At 43.5% G+C, this 18,757-nt stretch overlaps 1 protein-coding gene across 1 annotated transcript in view; it reads right to left on the bottom strand.

Moving 5' to 3' along the window:
* Positions 1 to 990: 990 nt before the first annotated feature.
* Positions 991 to 18,757, bottom strand: part of LOC137317691 (NACHT, LRR and PYD domains-containing protein 3-like) — a 174,022-nt gene continuing 156,255 nt past the window's right edge. The window contains exons 5-10 of the mRNA XM_067980867.1: positions 9,537 to 9,707; positions 8,772 to 8,942; positions 5,203 to 5,373; positions 1,811 to 1,981; positions 1,251 to 1,418; positions 991 to 1,078 (exon numbers count right to left, since the gene is read on the bottom strand). Of these exons, the coding sequence (XP_067836968.1) occupies positions 991 to 1,078; positions 1,251 to 1,418; positions 1,811 to 1,981; positions 5,203 to 5,373; positions 8,772 to 8,942; positions 9,537 to 9,707 (940 nt within the window). The remainder of the gene's footprint in view (positions 1,079 to 1,250; positions 1,419 to 1,810; positions 1,982 to 5,202; positions 5,374 to 8,771; positions 8,943 to 9,536; positions 9,708 to 18,757) is intronic.

Genomic DNA, 18,757 nt, shown 5'->3' with positions numbered 1-18,757 from the left:
TGCAGCCCAGACTGAGCTCCACCCTGGGCCCTTCCTGTCTGTACATTGACCCAGTGTCCCACTGCAGCCCAGACTGAGCCCCACCCTGTGCCCTTCCTGTCTGTACATTGACCCAGTGTCCCACTGCAGCCCAGACTGTGCGCCACCCTGGGCCCTTCCTGTCTGTACATTGACCCAGTGTCCCACTGCAGCCCATACTGAGCTCCACCCTGGGCCCTTCCTGTCTGTACATTGACCCAGTGTCCCACTGCAGCCCAGACTGAGCCCCACCCTGGGCCCTTCCTCACTGTGCATTGACCCAGTGTCCCACTGCAGCCCAGACTGAGCCCCACCCTGGGCCCTTCCTGTCTGTACATTGACCCAGTGTCCCACTGCAGCCCAGACTGAGCCCCACCCTGGGCCCTTCCTGTCTGTACATTGACCCAGTGTCCCACTGCAGCCCAGACTGAGCCCCACCCTGGGCCCTTCCTCTCTGTACATTGACCCAGTGTCCCACTGCAGCCCAGACTGAGCCCCACCCTGGGCCCTTCCTGTCTGTACATTGACCCAGTGTCCCACTGCAGCCCAGACTGAGCCCCACCCTGGGCCCTTCCTGTCTGTACATTGACCCAGTGTCCCACTGCAGCCCAGACTGAGCCCCACCCTGGGCCCTTCCTCTCTGTACATTGACCCAGTGTCCCACTGCAGCCCAGACTGAGCCCCACCCTGGGCCCTTCCTGTCTGTACATTGACCCAGTGTCCCATTGGGGACCATCCAGCCCCGGATATCCGGCAGAATCAGCGCTGTGGGACCAGGTGACTGAGTCTCATGGCCCTGTCGCTGGGTCTCTGACGTCACAATGGGAGACGACGCTCGCTCAGCTCGAGCTGGAAAACGTTCAAGGGGCGTTCGGATTTCAACCTGGAGCGCGGCCGCTTAAAGGGGAGGGACAGAGAATCAGCCAAAAATATTCATATAATGAGACCAGCAATGATTTTGAATTGAAATGTTCACACTCCCACACTCAGTCCGGGTCTGGATTCCCTCAGTGACTCCAGGTGTCTCTTTCCGTTTGGTCGGAACTGATTCCCCCCCAGACTGAAACAGATTAAAGAGTAAACAGGAAATAAACAGATTGAACAACAGTGTAAAGAACAGGGAGACTGGGTTTAATATTTCAATAATAATTAAAGACAAATATTACCCATAAAAGGGACTGATTCCCATTGATATTTTATTTATTACATTAAACATTAACACAAACACTCACCCGATCCGCTCCAGACTGCTGCAGTTCTGTATGAGGGAGCGAAGAGCGGGGACAGATCGGTCTGTGAAGGAGTTTGATCTCAGGTTCAGAACCCTCAGTGACCGGTTTGTGCTGAGAGCGGAGACAAGATCCTCGGTACAAGAATCTGTGAGACCGATACATTCCAGACTGGGGATCAGAGAGAGAGAAATGACAGGGAATAATTAGTGTTTTTTAATAACATTATTACTGGTACGAATAATAATATACAGTGTTTCTTAAAAACACTAGCACTGAGAGTAATAAAATGTACAGTCTCTATTAATAACACGATTACTGGTACTAATAAAAATGTACAGTGCTTATTAATACCATTACTGATACTAATAATAATATAGTGTTTATTAATAACACTATTACTGATACTAATAATAATATACAGCGTTAATTAATAACACTATTACTGATACTAATAATAATGTACAATGCTTATTAATAACACTATTACTGATACTAATAATAATGTACAGTGTTAGATATCCAGTTATTATAAACACAATCTCACACAGTCTGATACTTACCACAGTTCCTGTATTTTACAGTCCGGGTTCCTCAGAGCCGCAAACAATAGTTTCACTCCTGAATCTCCCAGTTCATTTTTATTCAGGTTCAGAAACGTCAGTGACCGGTTTGAAATGAGAGCGGAGGAGAGATCCTCGCTGCAAGAATCTGTGAGAAAGTTCTCATCGAGACTGGGGATCAAAGAGAGAGAAATAACAGGAATCAGGATAAATATTCAGAATGTACAGTTTTTATTCATAACACTATTAATGATACTAATAATAATGTACAGTTTTTATTAATAACACTATTACTGACACGAATAATGTAAATGTTTATTAATAACACTATTAATGATACTAATAATGTACAGTGTTTATTAATAACACTATTATTAATACTAATAATAAAGTACGTTTCTTTAATAACACTATTACTGATACTAACAATAATGTACAGTGTTCATTAATAACACTATTACTGATACTAATAATAATGTACAGTGCTTATTAATTGCACTATTACTGATACTAATAGTGTACAGTGTTTATTAATAAGACTATTATTGATACTAATAAGAATGTACACTATTTTTAAAGCACTTTATTGATACTAATAATAATGTATAGTGTCGATTAATATCACTATTACTGATACTAATAATAATGTACAGTGTTTATTAATAACACTATTACTAATACTAATAATAATGTGCAGTGTTTATCAATAAGACTATTATTGATACTAATAAGAATGTACAGTGTTTAGTAATAAGACTATTATTGATACTGGTAATAATGTACAGTGTATATGAATATCATTATTGCTGATACTAATAATGTAGTGTTTATTAATAACACTATTACTGACACTAATAATAGTATCTAGTGTTTATTAATAACACTATTACTGATACTGATAATAATGTACCGTGTTTATTAATAACACTATCACTGATACTAATAATAATGTACAGTGTTTATTATTAACGCTATTCCTGATACTAATAATAAGATACAGTGTTTATTAATAACACTATTGCTGACACTCATAATTATGTGCGGTGTTTATTAATAACGCTATGACTGACGAATAATAATGTACATTGTTTATTATTAACACTATTACTGATACTAATAATAATGTATCGTGTTTTTAATAACACTATTATTGACACTAATAATAATCTACATTGTGAGACTGTCAAGAACGACAACAACTTGCAATTATGGAACGCGTTTAATGTCGTAGAACATTCCCAGGTGCATCACAGGAGAGTAATCAGGCAAAATTTGACACCGAGCCACTTAAGGAGATATTGAGACAAGAGCTAGTTTTTGAGGAGCTTTTTAATGGAAGAGAGAGAAGTGGAGAGCTTTACGGAGAGAATTCGAGAGCTTGGGGTCCGGACAGCTAAAGGCAAGGCCACCAGTGTTGGACGTGAGGAAACTGGGGATGCACAAGAGGCAAGAATTGGAGGAATGCAGCGATCCCGCGGGATTCTACAATTGGAGGGAGTTACAGAGATAGGGATGGGCGAGGCCATGCAGCGATTTAAACACGAAGTTGAAAATTTTAAATTCGAGGTGTTCCTTGACCGGGAGGCATTGTAGGTCAGCAGGCAAAGTGGGGTTGGGTAAACTGGACTTGGTGCGAGTTAGGATACAGGCAGCAGAGTTTTGGATGAAGTCGAGTCGAGACCATTGGAATAGTCGGGTCTGGAAGTAAGAAACGCGTGGATGAGGGTTTCAGCAGCAGATAGGCTGAGGCAGGGGCATAGACGGGCATTAATACGCAGGTGGAAATGGCGGTCTTAATGATGGATATTGAGTTGAAAGTTCAGCTCAGGGTTAAATAGGCCCCTGATGTTGAGAGAACCCCAGTTCAGACTTTGAATGTCGCCATGGAAGGGCATGGAGTCGGTGGCTAGGGAACAGAGTGATTGGTGCGACAGAAGACAGTGGGTTCAGTCTTTCCAACATTAAATTGGATGAAAGTTCTGCTCATCCAATGCTGAATGTCGGAGAAGCAGAGGAATAAATCAAAGGCAGTGGATGGGTCGAGAGAGGTGGTGGTGAGGTAGAGCTGGATGTCGCCAGCGTTCACGTGGAACCTGACGTCGTGTTTTTGGATGATGTCGCTGAGGGTCAGCATGTCGATGAGAAATAGGAAGGGACCTAGGATAGATCCTTGGGGAATCCAGAGGTAATTTTGCGGGAGCGAGAAGAGAAGCCATTGCAGGTGATTCGCTGGCTATGATTGGATAGATAAGAATGGAACCAGGCGAGCGCAGTCCCACCCAGCTGGACGATGGAGCAGACGCGTTGGAGGAGGATGGTGTGGTCAACCGTGTCAAAGGCTGCAGACAGGTCGAGAAGGATGAGCAGGGATTGTTTCTCATCGTCACAGTCACATAGGATGTTGTTTGTAACGTTGATAATGGCCGTTTCAATACTGTGGCAGGGGCGGAAACATGATTGGAGGGATTCAAAGAGTTGTGGGAAAGATGGGCACGGATTTGGGAGGCGACGACACGTTCAGGAAATCTGGAGAGGAAAGAGAGATTGGGGATGGGGCGGTTGTTTGCAAGGACAGATGGGGCAAGGATGCTTTTTTTTAAGGCGGGGTGATGATGGCACATTTTACAATACCTGAGGAGGGGGAACTGTTAACAGCATCAGCGAGCATAAGGACCAGGAATGGAAGTTGGTTGATTTGCAGTTTAGTGGGAATAAAGTCAAGGGAGGAAGAGGTGCGTCTCGTGGATAAGATGAGCTCCGAGATGGCATGAGGGGCGATTGGGGAGAATCTGGAGATAGGTTCGAGCTCAGGGACAGGGCATGGGGGAACCTTGGGGAAGTTTGGTGCGCGAGAAGGGGGGAAATGGTCGAGGCAGCTGAACGGATGGTCTCAATCTTAGTGACAAAGAAGTCGATGAGTTCCTCGGCCCTGTTGTTGGAGGTGAGGCTGGAGGGGGCAGGGGTGAAGGGTTTAAATAGTTGGTTGGTACTGGAGAAGAGAAGCCGGGGTTATCTTTGCATTCCAGGATGATCCTGGAGTAGTGAGCAGTTTTGGCAGAGGAGAGCAGTGCTTTATATGGTCCAGCCAGATCTGGTGATGAATGGCTAATTTAGTTGTCCATAATAAACGTTCAAATCTGCAGCCCTTGAACAAGGGAGCGGATATCGGGACCGTACCATGGGGAAAGACTAGGGTCGGGGAGAGTAATGGTTTTAATGCGGACAAGGGCATCACAGGTGGAGGTGAGAGAGTGGTTGAGCACTTAGGCCGCTGCAGAAGTGTCGGGGTAGGAGAGTTTTTATGGAGAGAGAGGTTATGTCAGAGAGGAAAACAGAGAACTCAGATGAGATCCAGTTATTATAAATACAATCTCACACAGTCTGGGACTTACCCCAGTTTCTGTATTTTACAGTCCGGGTTCCTCAGAGCCGCAGACAATAGTTTCACACCCGAATCTCCCAATTTATTTTTACCCAGATTCAGTACCGTCAGTGACCGGTTTGTACTGAGAGCGGAGGATAGATCTTTGGTACAAGAATCCGTGAGACCGACATCATCCAAACTGGGGACCAGAGAGAAAGAGAGAGAGAAATGACAGAAATCAGCGTAAATCACAGCCTAAATTAATTAATACTTTTTTTTAATTCGTTCACGGGATGTGGGCGTCGCTGGCGAGGCCAGCATTTATTGCCCATCCCTAATTGCCCTCGAGAAGGTGGTGGTGAGCCGCCTTCTTGAACCGCTGCAGTCCGTGTGGTGACGGTTCTCCCACAGCACTGTTAGGAAGGGAGTTCCAGGATTTTTACCGAGCGACAATGAAGGAACGGCGATATATTTCCAAGTCGGGATGGCGTGTGACTTGGAGGGGTACGTGCAGGTGGTGTTGTTCCCATGCGCCTGCTGCTCTTGTCCTTCTAGGTGGTAGAGGTCACGGGTTTGGGAGGTGCTGTCGAAGAAGCCTTGGCGAGTTGCTGCAGTGCATCCTGTGGATGGTGCACACTACAGCCACTGTGCGCCGGTGGTGAAGGGAGTGAATGTTTAGGGTGGTGGATGGGGTGCCAATCAAGCGGGCTGCTTTATCTTGGATGGTGTCGAACTTCTTGAGTGTTGTTGGAGCTGCACTCATCCAGGCAAGTGGAGAGTATTCCATCACACTCCTGACTTGTGCCTTGTAGATGGTGGAAAGGCTTTGGGGAGTCAGGAGGTGAGTCACTCGCCGCAGAATACCCAGCCTTTGACCTGCTCTCGTAGCCACAGTAGTTATATGGCTGGTCCAGTTCAGTTTCTGGTCAATGGTGACCCCCAGGATGTTGATGGTGGGGGATTCGGCGATGGTAATGCCGTTGAATGTCAAGGGGAGGTGGTTAGACTATCCCTTGTTGGAGATGGGCTCCCTGGTGGTCTAGTGGTTAGGATTCGGCGCTCTCGCCGCCGCCCGGGTTCGATTCCCGGTCAGTGGAAGCAACTTTTAATTGGGGGATTATTTCAAATTGTCGTGCGCTCGCTTAGCATGCGTAGAAGTAACAAGAGGGTGGTTGTCGAGGGTTGTTTTTCAAACTGGATGCCTGTGTCCAGCGGTGTGCCTCAGGGATCGGTGCTGGGTCCGCTGTTACTTGTTATTTATATTAATGATTTGGATGAGAATTTAGGAGGCATGGTTAGTAAGTTTGCAGATGACACCAAGATTGGTGGCATTGTGGACAGTGAAGAAGGTTATCTGGGATTGCAACGGGATCTTGATCAATTGGGCCAGTGGGCCGATGAATGGCAGATGGAGTTTAATTTAGATAAATGTGAGGTGATGCATTTTGGTAGATCGAATCGGGCCAGGACCTACTCCGTTAATGGTAGGGCGTTGGGCAGAGTTATAGAACATAGAGATCTAGGAGTACAGATTCATAGCTCCTTGAAAGTGGAGTCACAGGTGGACAGGGTGGTGAAGAAGGCATTCGGCATGCTTGGTTTCATTGGTCAGAACATTGAATGCAGGAGTTGGGATGTCTTGTTGAAGTTGTACAGGGCATTGGTGAGGCCACACTTGGAGTACTGTGTACAGTTCTGGTCACCCTATTATAGAAAGGATATTATTAAACTAGAAAGAGTGCAGAAAAGATTTAGTAGGATGCTACCGGGACTTGATGGTTTGACTTACAGGGAGAGGTTAGACAGACTGGGACTTTTTTCCCTGGAGAGTAGAAGGTTAAGGGGTGATCTTATAGAAGTCTATAAAATAATGAGGGGCATAGATAAGGTCGATAGTCAAAATCTTTTCCCAAAGGTAGGGGAGTCTATAACGAGGGGGCATATATTTAAGGTGAGAGGGGAGAGATACAAAAGGATCCAGAGGGGCAATTTTTTCACTCAAAGGGTGGTAAGTGTCTGGAACGAGCTGCCAGAGGCAGTCGTCGAGGCGGGTACAATTTTGTCTTTTAAAAAGCATTTGGACAGTTACATGGGTAAGATGGGTATCGAGGGATATGGGCCAAGTGCAGGCAATTGGGACTAGCTTGGTGGTATAAACTGGGCGACATGGACATGTTGGGCCGAAGGGCCTGTTTCCATGTTGTAACTTCTATGATTCTATGATTCTATGATTCTATGGTCATTGCCTGGCACTTATCTGGCGGGAATGTTACTTGCCACTTATGAGCCCAAGCCTGGATGTTGTCCAGGTCTTGCTGCATGCGGGCTCGGACTGCTTCATTATCTGAGGGTTTGCTAATGGAACTGAACACTGTTCAGTTATCAGCGAACATCCCCATTTCTGACCTTATGATGGAGGGAAGGTCATTGATGAAGCAGCTGAAGATGGTTGGGCCTAGGACACTGCCCTGAGGAACTCCTGCAGCAATGCCCTTGGGCTGAGATGATTGGCCTCCAACAACCACTACCATCTTCCTATTACTGATACTAAAAGTAATACACAGTGTTTATTGATAATACTATTGCTGATAATAATGATGTACTGTGTTTACTAATAACATTACTAATGATACTGATAATAACGTACAATATTTATTAGTAACACGATTAGACTTTATCGCGAGGGGTTTGGAGTGCAAGAGTAAGGAAGTCTTGCTACAATTGTACAGGGCTTTGGGGAGACCACACCTGGAGTCCTGTGTACAGTTTTGGTCTCCGCACCTAAGGAAGGATATACTTGCCTTCGGGTGGGTGAAACGAAGGTTCACTGGATTGATTCCTGTGATGAGAGGGTTGTCCTATGAGGAGTGATTAAGTAGAATGGGCCTATTTTCTCCGTAGTTTCGAAGAATGAGAGGTGATCTTATTGAAACACATACAATTCTTACAGTGCTTGACAGGGTCGATGCCGAGAGGCTGTTTCCCCTGGCTGGAGAGTTTAGAACTAGGGCGCATAGATTCACGGTAAAGGGTCGGCAATTTAGCACCGAGATTAGGAAAATTTCTTCATTCAGAGATTTGTGAATCTTTGGAATTCTCTACTCCAGAGGGCTGTGGATGCTGAATCCTTGATTATATTCAAGGCTGTGATCGATAGATTGTTGGACACAAAGGGAATCAAGGGATACAGGGATCGGGCGTGAAAGTGGAGTTAAGGTCGACAGTCAGCCATGATCTTATTGAATGGAGAAGCAGGCTCGAGGGGCCGGATGGCCTACTCCTGTTCCCATTTATTATGTTCTTATGTTTTTACTATTACTGATATTAATTAACACTGTACATTATTATTAGTGTCACTATTACTGATACTGATGATGTCGAGTGTTTATTAATAACACTATTACTGATACTGAATAATCTACACTCTTTCTTAATGAGACAATTAATGATACTAGTAATAATGTACAGTGTTTATTAATGGCACTATTACTGATACTAATAATAATGTAAAGCGTTTATTAATAACTGACACAAATAATAATGCAGTGTTGGACATCCAGTTATTATAAACGCAAGCTCGCACAGTCAGTTATTTACCCCAGTTCCTGTATTTTACAGTCCGGTTTCCTCAGAGCCGCAGACAGTAGTTTCACTCCTGAATCTCCCAGTTTATTATTACCCAGGTTCAGAACCGTCAGTGATTGGTTTGTACTGAGAGCGGAGGATAGATCCTCGGTACAAGAAGCTGTAAGATCGTTCGCCCCTAACCTGGAGATCAGAGAGAGAGAGAGAGAGAGAGAAATAACACGAATCAGGGTAAAACCCAGGAGTTATTGACAACACTATTACTGATACTACTATTAATGTACAGTGTTCATTAATAACACTGCAACTAATACTGATAATGTACAGTGTTTATTAATACTATTACTGATACTGATACTTCCATTAAAGTACAATGTTTACGAATAACATTATTACTGATACTAATAATGATGTACAGTGTTTATTAATAACTCTATTACCGATAATAATAATGTACAGTGTATATTAATAACATTATAACTGATATCAATAATAATGTACCGTATTTTCAATAACACTATTGCTGATACTAATAATAATTTACATTGTTTATTAATAACACTATTACTGATACTAATAATAATGTACAGTGTTTATAAATAACACTATTACTGACACTAATAATAATCTCCAGTGCTTATTAATAACACTATTACTGATTCCAATAATAATGTACCGTTTTTATTAATAACACTATTACTGATACGAATAATAATGTGCAGTGCTAGACATCCATTCAGTTATTATTGGCACAATCTCACACAATCTGATACTTACCGCAGTTCCTGTATTTTACAGTCCGGGTTCCTCAGAGCCGCAGACAGTAGTTTCACTCCTGAATCTCGCAGTTTATTGCTCCCCAGGTTCAGAACCGTCAGTGACTGGTTTGTACTGAGAGCGGAGGCGAGATCCTTGGTACAAGAGTTTTTAAGACCAACATCTTCCAGCCTGGAGATTGGAAAGATTAAAAATCAAGGATATCAGGGTAAGGCACAGCCTGGGTGAGATTCTACATGTGCGGGGACACAGAACAGACGGTATCACATTGGGTCCCTTTCATATGATCCGTCCGAAATTCCGTTCCACTGACTTCAATAGGACTGGATATCGGGTGTGTCCGATAACGGGCTGCAAATGGGATTACGTCTATTTTGCGTCCTCGCCCATGTCCAATTAAACTCGCAACATTTTTTATACAATTACTGATACTTGTAATAATGTACAGTGTTAGACATCCAGTTATTATAAACACAATCTCACAAAGTCCGGTACTTACCCCAGTTTCTGTATTTTACAGTCCGGGTTCCTCAGAGCCGCAGACAATAGTTTCACTCCTGAATCTTCCAGTTTAATAGCCTGCAGACTGAACACAGACAGAGAGTGAGAAACAGATTGGGGGAAATTTTAACACGGAGACGGGAAGAGGGGGCCCGGGGGATTTCCTGACGGGCGTAACAAGCCACAAATGGGATACCGTCAGATGTGAGCAAAACATAGAACTCTGGGACTGAATATTGAGCAGAGTGAATAACAAGAGACCAATGGGATATCGTCTGTTCTGCTCTGCGTCCCTGTTCATGGGCAATTTTAGCCACGCTGACAATTCACTAACACTGGTTTCACGTTATTAGTGAAGACCAATCTCACCCCTCTCATTATGTATTAAATAAGCTGCTGTCTGTGTGAAGCCTTTAAATGTCCCTCAGTCCGGTCTAAGTCCCTGATGATCAGAATTACCCTCCTGGAGGTCAGTGATCAGCCCCGTTATGTTTGGTCCTCGCACACGGTGGGCGGATTACCGGGAAATCCCTTATCCATTACCGGCGGTTTTACTGGAAACCGTCAACGGTGTACGAAACCCAGCTGGCGGTGCTGATTGTACAAAAATGTCACCCGGTCGGGGGATGGGAACCTGAGCGGGGAGTCAGAAGGGAATAAAGTTGAGAGCAGCAAGAGAGGGGAAGACCCAGGGGAAATCTACAATACAAATAGTACAAACAGTTGTTCAAGAACAAGTGAAAGGGAAAAGCATAGAGCAGCGGAAAGAAAGTGTACTTTAGGCACTTTAGGTACTTCAGGCACGACAGATAAAATGAAAACTAGAAGGCGTAAGGCGATTAACCCAGCATCAAAGCTGTGGCAGGGGGTTGGGAACCTGAGCAGGGAGACAGAGGAAAGCGTGTCAGGAAGGGACAGAAGGTATGGAGTAAAAGGTAAATTGTTAAAAAAGGAAAAAGCAGGAACTGAGTGTCACAAAACATATTTGAAAGTTCTTCATCTGAATGCACGTCGCATTCGTAACAAAATGGACGAGTTAACGGCACAAATAACGACGTATGGGTATGATCTTGTGGCCATTACAGAAACACGGCTGCAGGGTGACAACGACTGGGAATTAAATATGCCAGGGTATTTATCAATCCGGAAGGACAGGCAGGAAGGAAGGGGAGGTGGGATGGCTATGTTAATAAGGGAAGGAATCACTGTAATACAGAGAAAAGATATTGGGACAAAGGATCAGGATAATGAAACAGTTTGGGTAGAGATAAGGAATAATAAGGGGCGTAGTATATCGGCATCATAATAGTTGCAACTCTGCTGGAAGAAGTATTAACCAGGAAATAGTCGGGGCATGTAATAAGGGAACAACTATAATTATGGGGGATTTTAACTATCATATTAACTGGACAAATCAAATTGGGCAGGGTAGCCTTGAGGAAGAGTTTATTGAGTGTATTCGGGATGGATTTCTTGAGCAGTATGTAACTGAACCTACAAGGGGGCAAGCAACCTTGGACCTGGTCCTGTGTAATGAGCCAGGATTAATTAATAATGTCCTAGTTAAGGATCCCCTTGGAATAAGTGACCATAACATGGTTACATTCCATATCCAATTAGAGGGTGAGAAGATTAGTTCTCAAACAAGCGTACTGAGCTTGAATAAAGGAGACTATGATGGTATGAGAGCGGAATTGATTAAAGTGGACTGGGAAAATAGATTAAAGGGTAAGACGGTACATGATCAGTGGTGTTCATTTAAGGAGTTAGTTTACAACTTTCAAAAAATATATATTCCACTGAGGAAAAAAGGGTGTGAAAGAAATGACAGCCATCCGTGGCTCAGTAAGGAAATCCGACTAAAAACAAGGACATATAATGTAGCCAAACTTAGTGGGAGGATAGAAGATTGGGAAGTCTTCAAAAGACAGCAAAAAGTAACGAAAGGATTGATTAAGAAAGGGAAGATAGATTATGAAAATAAATTAGCAAAAATATAAAAACAGATAGCAAGATTTTCTACAGTTATATAAAAAGAAAAAGGGTGGCTAAGGCAAACGTAGGTCCCTTAGAGGATGAGACCGGGAAATTAATGGTGGGAAACTTGGAGATGGCAAAAATGCTGAACAAATATTTTGTTTCAGTCTTTACGGTAGAGGACACTAAGAATATCCCAACAATGGACAAACAGGGGGCTCGAGGGGGGAGGAGCTAAATACGATTAAAATCACGAAGGAATTGGTACTCAGTAAATTAATGGGACTCAAGGCGGATAAATCCCCTGGACCTGATGGCTTACATCCTAGGGTCTTGAGGGAAGCGGCAGTGGGGATTGTGGATGCTTTGGTAATAATTTTCCAAAATTCTCGGCAAAGGTCCCGGCAGATTGGAAAACTGCCAATGTAACACCCTTATTTAAAAAGGGTAGTAGGCAGAAGGATGGAAATTATAGACCAGTTAGCTTAACATCTGTGGTGGGTAACATTTTGGAGTCTATTATTAAGGAGACAGTCGCAGAACATTTGGATAAACATAATTTAATAGGACAAAGTCAACATGGCTTTACAAAGGGGAAGTCATGTCTGACTAATTTGCTTGAGTTCTTTGAGGATAGAACGTACAGGGTGGATAAAGGGGAACCAGTGGACGTAGTGTATTTGGACTTCCAGAAGACATTCGACAAGGTGCCACATAAAAGATTATTGCTCAAGATAAAGAATCACTGGATTGGGGGTAATATTCTGGCATGGGTGGAGGATTAGTTATCTAACAGGAAGCAGAGAGTTGGGATGAATGGTACATTCTCGAACGGGCAACCTGTAGCCAGTGGTGTTCCGCAGGGGTCGGTGCTGGGTCCACAACTCTTTACAATCTATATTAACGATTTGGAGGAGGGGACCGAGTGTAACATATCAAAGTTTGCAGATGATACAAAGATGGGAGGGAAAGTAGAGAGTGAGGAGGACAGAAAAAACCTACACGGGGATAGAGACAGGCTGGGTGAGTGGGCGGAGATTTGGCAGATGCAATACAATATTGGAAAATATGAGGTTATGCACTTTGGCAGGAAAAATCGGAGAGCAAGTTATTATCTTAATGGCGAGAAACTGGAAAGTACTGCAATTCAAAGGGATCTGGGGGTCCTAGTGCAAGAAAATCAAAAAGTTAGTTTGCAGGTGCAGCAGGTGATCAAGAAGGCCAACGGAATGTTGGCTTTTATTGCTAGGGGGATAGAATATAAAAACAGGGAGGTATTGCTGCAGTTATATAAGGTATTGGTGAGACCGCACCTGGAATACTGCATACAGTTTTGGTCTCCATAGTTAAGAAAAGACATACTTGCTCTCGAGGCAGTACAAAGAAGGTTCACTCGGTTAATCCCGGGGATGAGGGGGTGGACATATGAGGAGAGGTTGAGTAGATTGGGACTCCACTCATTGGAGTTCAGAAGAATGAGAGGCCATCTTATTGAAACATATAAGATTGTGAAGGGGCTTGATCGGGTGGATGCAGTAAGGATGTTCCAAAGGATGGGTGAAACGAGAACTAGGGGGCATAATCTTAGAATAAGGGGCTGCTCTTTCAAAACTGAGATGAGGAGAAACTTCTTCACTCAGAGGGTAGTAGGTCTGTGGAATTTGCTGCCCCAGGAAGCTGTGGAAGCTACTTCATTAAATAAATTTAAAACAGAAATAGACAGTTTCCTCGAAGTAAAGGGAATTAGGGGTTATGGGGAGCGGGCATGAAATTGGACATGAATTTAAATTTGAGGTTAGGATCAGATCAGCCATGAACTTATTGATTGGCGGAGCAGGCTCGAGGGGCCGATTGGCCTACTCCTGCTCCTATTTCTTATGTTCTTATCTTATGTAAGTCTGTGTCCTGCGATACAATCGGGCAACCGGGGAGTTTTGGAGCCTTTAAAACAATAGCATGTTGTGTTATTTAAAGAAGAGTATTGGGTAAAATGTTAAACAACTAACCGCCGAAAACGTCCCTTGACCTCATTTTCTCAATCTCACACATTATTGGCCCTCGGCGGAAGCCATTTTATGTATCCTGATACAAAGGACTTATTTTACCTGGTGTTCTGTGTACTTGATATGGTAAATTATTCGTACTTTTAAAATTATTTTTAGCTGCACTGGTGTTGGGGAATTAATAACCAATCCTCTTATCGTTTGTAATATTTGTGTTGAATCTGTTTCTCTCTGGTTTTACTGAACTGTTTGTTTCCCTTCATTACGGAGCAAGAATACAATCCGTGACTGTTCTACACTTGGCCGAACAGTTGGAGACAAATTAACAGTCACCTCAACACTTGGCATTTGTGTAATGCGGGTCCCAGCCGCTGGAGTCCTTCAGATTGAATGGAGCAGTGCTCTAGATTGAGGTGCTTTATTGTATCACAGAGTCCAATAACATGAGACAGCACCGTACAGTCAATCGGGGTCAGTCGTAATGCCCGCCGTGAATCCCAGTGTCCAAATGTAAGTGTTTCCACAGATCCCACTGTGGCCTGAGCCAGTGTTTTATTCTGAGACTCAAACAGGTAGTGGAATGTGTTCAGGAGGTCCCTTTTACCAGCTTGACTCTCTGTATTTCCAATCTGTCCTTCAACCTTCTCCATCACCCAATCAATCACTCCGCAGGTTGTTTGATGGAGGAATGGGCCCAGCAACTCCTCCAGGGGCCGAGCTGACTGTGAGGAGGAGAGACCAACAACAAAACGGAGAAATATCTCAAATCGCCCATCTTCCTTGTTCTGGGCTTCATTGAGGAGTTTCCGGATGTCCCATGGATTTGGAGTCAGGAATTGTGCGAGTGCGGCTACAAACTCTTGGATGGTGAGGTGCGGGAATGTGTAAACCACACTCTGGGCAGAATCATCTCTCTCCAAAAGTTCCATCATGAACCCAGACAGGAACTGGGAAGGTTGCAGATTGTACTTGATCAAATCTCCATTTCCAAACACAATCTTCTTCTCGGAGACTCCTGTGAAGGCCATCTCACCGATCTTCAGTAACACATCACGGGGGGATTGAATCTCTCGGCCATGGTTTTTCAGAATGTTGTAAATATAGCAGGAATATAGTTGGGTGATGGTCTTGCTGCTGTTTTATGTCTCTTTGTGTGAAGAAGGGACCCAGTGACAGACCGAGGATCCAGCAGTAGGAAGGGTTGTAACACATGGTGTACAGGATCTCGTTCTCCTCCACATGTTTGAAAACAGCTGCTGCCACCACCTGATCTTCAAAATACTTGTTGAAATATTTCTTCCGTTCGTCACCAACAAATCCCAGGATTTCAGCCCAGACACTGATCTCAGCTTTTTCCAATAAATGTAATGCAGTGGGGCGGCTGGTCACTAGCACTGAACATCCTGGGAGCAGCTTGTGCTGTATTAAACTGTACACAATTTCAGACACTTCGCACTGGTCTTCCGGATCTGTGCACATGTAATCAGCCTCTGTATTTCTCCGATTGTCACCAAAATCGATACTGTCCTTGAATTCATCTAAACCATCGAATATGAACAGTAATCTCTCTGGATTCTTCCAGAGCTCTCCCAGAATATTCCCAAAGTAAGGATACAGATCCAGTATCAGATTCTTCAGGTTTATTCTACAGTTAATAGCGTTCAAATCCCGGAATTTAAAGCTGAAAACAAATTGAAAGTGTGGGTATATTTTCCCAGTGGCCCAGTCATAAACAATCTTTTGTACCATTGTTGTTTTTCCAATCCCCGGGACTCCGTTCACTGCTGCTGAACTCCCAGAACTGGATCGCTGGAATGAGCTCCTCATTTTCTGCACCAAACTTCCACTTCTTGAAAAGCTGCTCTGGAACAATTGATCAGTTCGGATTTTTTCCAGTTCTCTCCGGAGATGTTTCTCTCTCCACTTTTCATGGTCTCTGCCTCTTGCCAGCAGTTCATGTTCTACAAGTGTCCGATCTCGAACAGTAGAAATGACCGTTAGCTCAGTGTATAGAGTGACCAGCTGGAAAATCTTAACCTTCTCCTTTATTAGGATCGTGTTCACTCTCAGTGTTTCAGTTTGTCCCCGAAGTGTTTCCTTGTGTTTCTTTTGAACAGCTTCAATTAGAACGGACAAAATGGTTCTCAATTTTTGTTATTTTGACAACTTCTCAATATCACTTTACTATTCAGTGTTATTTCGTCAGGCCTTGGGCAGGTTATCTTTGGTATTGTGGGCACTGGGAGAGGGACAGACTGTGAACGGACAGAAGTTCCACTGTTATTGTATCAAACCTCGGGCAGATTATCTGGGATGTTGTGGGCATTGGGAGAGGGACAGACTTTGAATGAACAGAAATTCCACTGTTATTGTATCAGGTCTAGGGCAGGTTATCTGGGATATTGTGTGTACCGGACAGACTGAATGGACAGAATTCCATTGTTTTAAATCAGTTGTGGGGATGCTTTTAGAAACGATAATCCTGAACAAAATTAATTTTCACTTGATCAAGTGTGGATTAATTGACTGAAGCCAGCACCGATTTGTTCAAGGCAAATCGTGTTTAACTATCTTGATTGAGTTTTTAAGTGAGGTGACAGATAGCGTTGATGAATGCAATGCGATTGATGTGTATATGGACTTTCAAAAGGCGTTTTATAAAGTGCTGCATAATAGGCTTGTTAGCAAAGTTGAAGGCCATAGAATAATAGGGGCAGTGGCAGCATTGATGGGAAATTGGCTCAGTGACAAGAAATGGAGAGTTGTAGTGAACGGTTGTTTTTTTGGCCTGGAGGAAGGTATACAGTGATGTTCCCCAAGGGTCGGTACTAGGACCACTGCTTTTTTTGATAGATATTAATGACTTGGATTTGAGTGTGCAAGGCACAATTTCAAAATTTGCAGATGGCACAAAACGTAAAAGTGCAGTAAATAGTGAGGAGGATAGTGATGGACTTCATGAGTACATAGAAAGGCTGGTGGAATGGGCGGACACATGGCAGATGAAATTTAATGCAGAGAATTGCGAAGTGATACATTTTGGCAGGAAGAATGAGGAGAGGTAATATAAATTAATGGGATAATTCTAAAGGGAGTGCAGGAACAGAGAGACCTGGGGGTGTATGTGCTCAAATCTTTGAAAGTGACAGGACAAGTTGAGAAAGCAGTTAAAAAAGCAGACGGGATACTTGGCTTGAAAAATAGATGCATAGACTACAAAAACAAGGAAGTTACGTTGAACCTTTATAACACCCTGGTTTGGCCACAACTGGTGTATTGTGTCCAATTCTGGGCACCGCACTTTAGGAAGGATGTGAAGGCCTTGGAGAGAATGCAGAAAAGATTTACTAGAATGGTTGCACGGAAGAGGGACTTCAGTTAAGTGGATAGACTGGAGAAGCTGGAGTTGTTCTCCTTACAGCAGAGAAGGTTGGTAGAGCTTTGATAGAAGTATTCAAAATTATGAAGGATTTAAATAAATTAAATAAGGAGAAACTTTGCCCATTGGCAGGAGGGTCGAGAACCACAGGGCACAGATTTAAAGTGATTGGCAAAAGAACCGAAGGCGAGATGAGGAAAAACTATTTTTAAGCAGCGAGAAGTTATGATCTGGAATGCTTTGCCTGAAAGGGTTTGTGGAAGCAGATTCAATAGTGGCTTTCAAAAAGGGATTCATTAAATGCTTGAAGGGAAAGTTTTGCAGGGCTACGAGGAAAGAGAAGGGGAATGGGACTAACCTGATAGCTCTTAAAAAGAGCCAGCAGGGGCTCGAGGGGCCGAGTGGACTCTTGTGTGCTGTAAACATTTTATGATTCTAATGTATCAGATCCTGGGCAGGTTATCTGGGGTATTGTGAGCTCTGCGAGAGGGACAGGCTGTGAATGGACAGAAGTTCCACTGTTATTGTATCAGACCTCGGACAGGTTATCTTGGATATTGTGGGTACTGGGAGAGGGACAGACTGTGAATGGACAGAACTTGCACTGTTATTGTATCAGACCTCGGACAGGTTATCAGGGATATTGTGGGCACTGGGAGAGGGACAGACTGTGAATGGACAGCAGTTCCACTGTTATTGCATCAGATCTGTATTTCTTTAGTCACCATATCACAGGTAAATATTACTGCCGTTCTAAAAGTACAGAGGGGAATCAGAAAGACGATTAAAGGTATTAGGAGTTTAGGGTGAGGGAATGGTGAGCGGGTTTGATGTATTTCGATTGAGCAAGAGACTTCGGTATTGAATCATTTCAACGTAATTCACAATATTAATGCAGGAAACAGGCTAACACTCACGAAAATAATTAGAGACGGAGAAAATTGGAAGTCAGAAGTAAGAAAGGAAATCAGAGCAATTTTCTCACCCAGTTAACAGGGTAGGACACGAAAGGGGCAGTGCAAGTGGGGTCAAGAGACAATCGGACGTGTTTCTGTGGATATACTGAGAGGAGCGGTCGGCGGGGTCACCTCTTCGAACAGGGACAGGCTTATTTGGGCCAAATAGTCATTTCCAGTCTCTAATCATTCTCCTGTTATATTGTGTTTCAGAAAATGCAAACAATTTTTCAGCAGTTTTACACCTTCATTGAATGTGTTTTTCGAACAGTTCTGTCATATCACCGATTAGAATTAGAATTAGAACTACTGCCCACATCACTCAGTGCAATGTTAGAGCAGAAAACATTCACAGTTCATTTCAACGATTCTCCCAATAATTATACTCCGTTGTTTCATTTTGGT

This window comes from Heptranchias perlo, unplaced genomic scaffold, assembly GCF_035084215.1.
Source record: "Heptranchias perlo isolate sHepPer1 unplaced genomic scaffold, sHepPer1.hap1 HAP1_SCAFFOLD_63, whole genome shotgun sequence".
In the NCBI taxonomy this organism is placed as follows: Eukaryota; Metazoa; Chordata; class Chondrichthyes; order Hexanchiformes; family Hexanchidae; genus Heptranchias; species Heptranchias perlo.
This window is presented reverse-complemented; position numbering and strand designations above follow the sequence as displayed.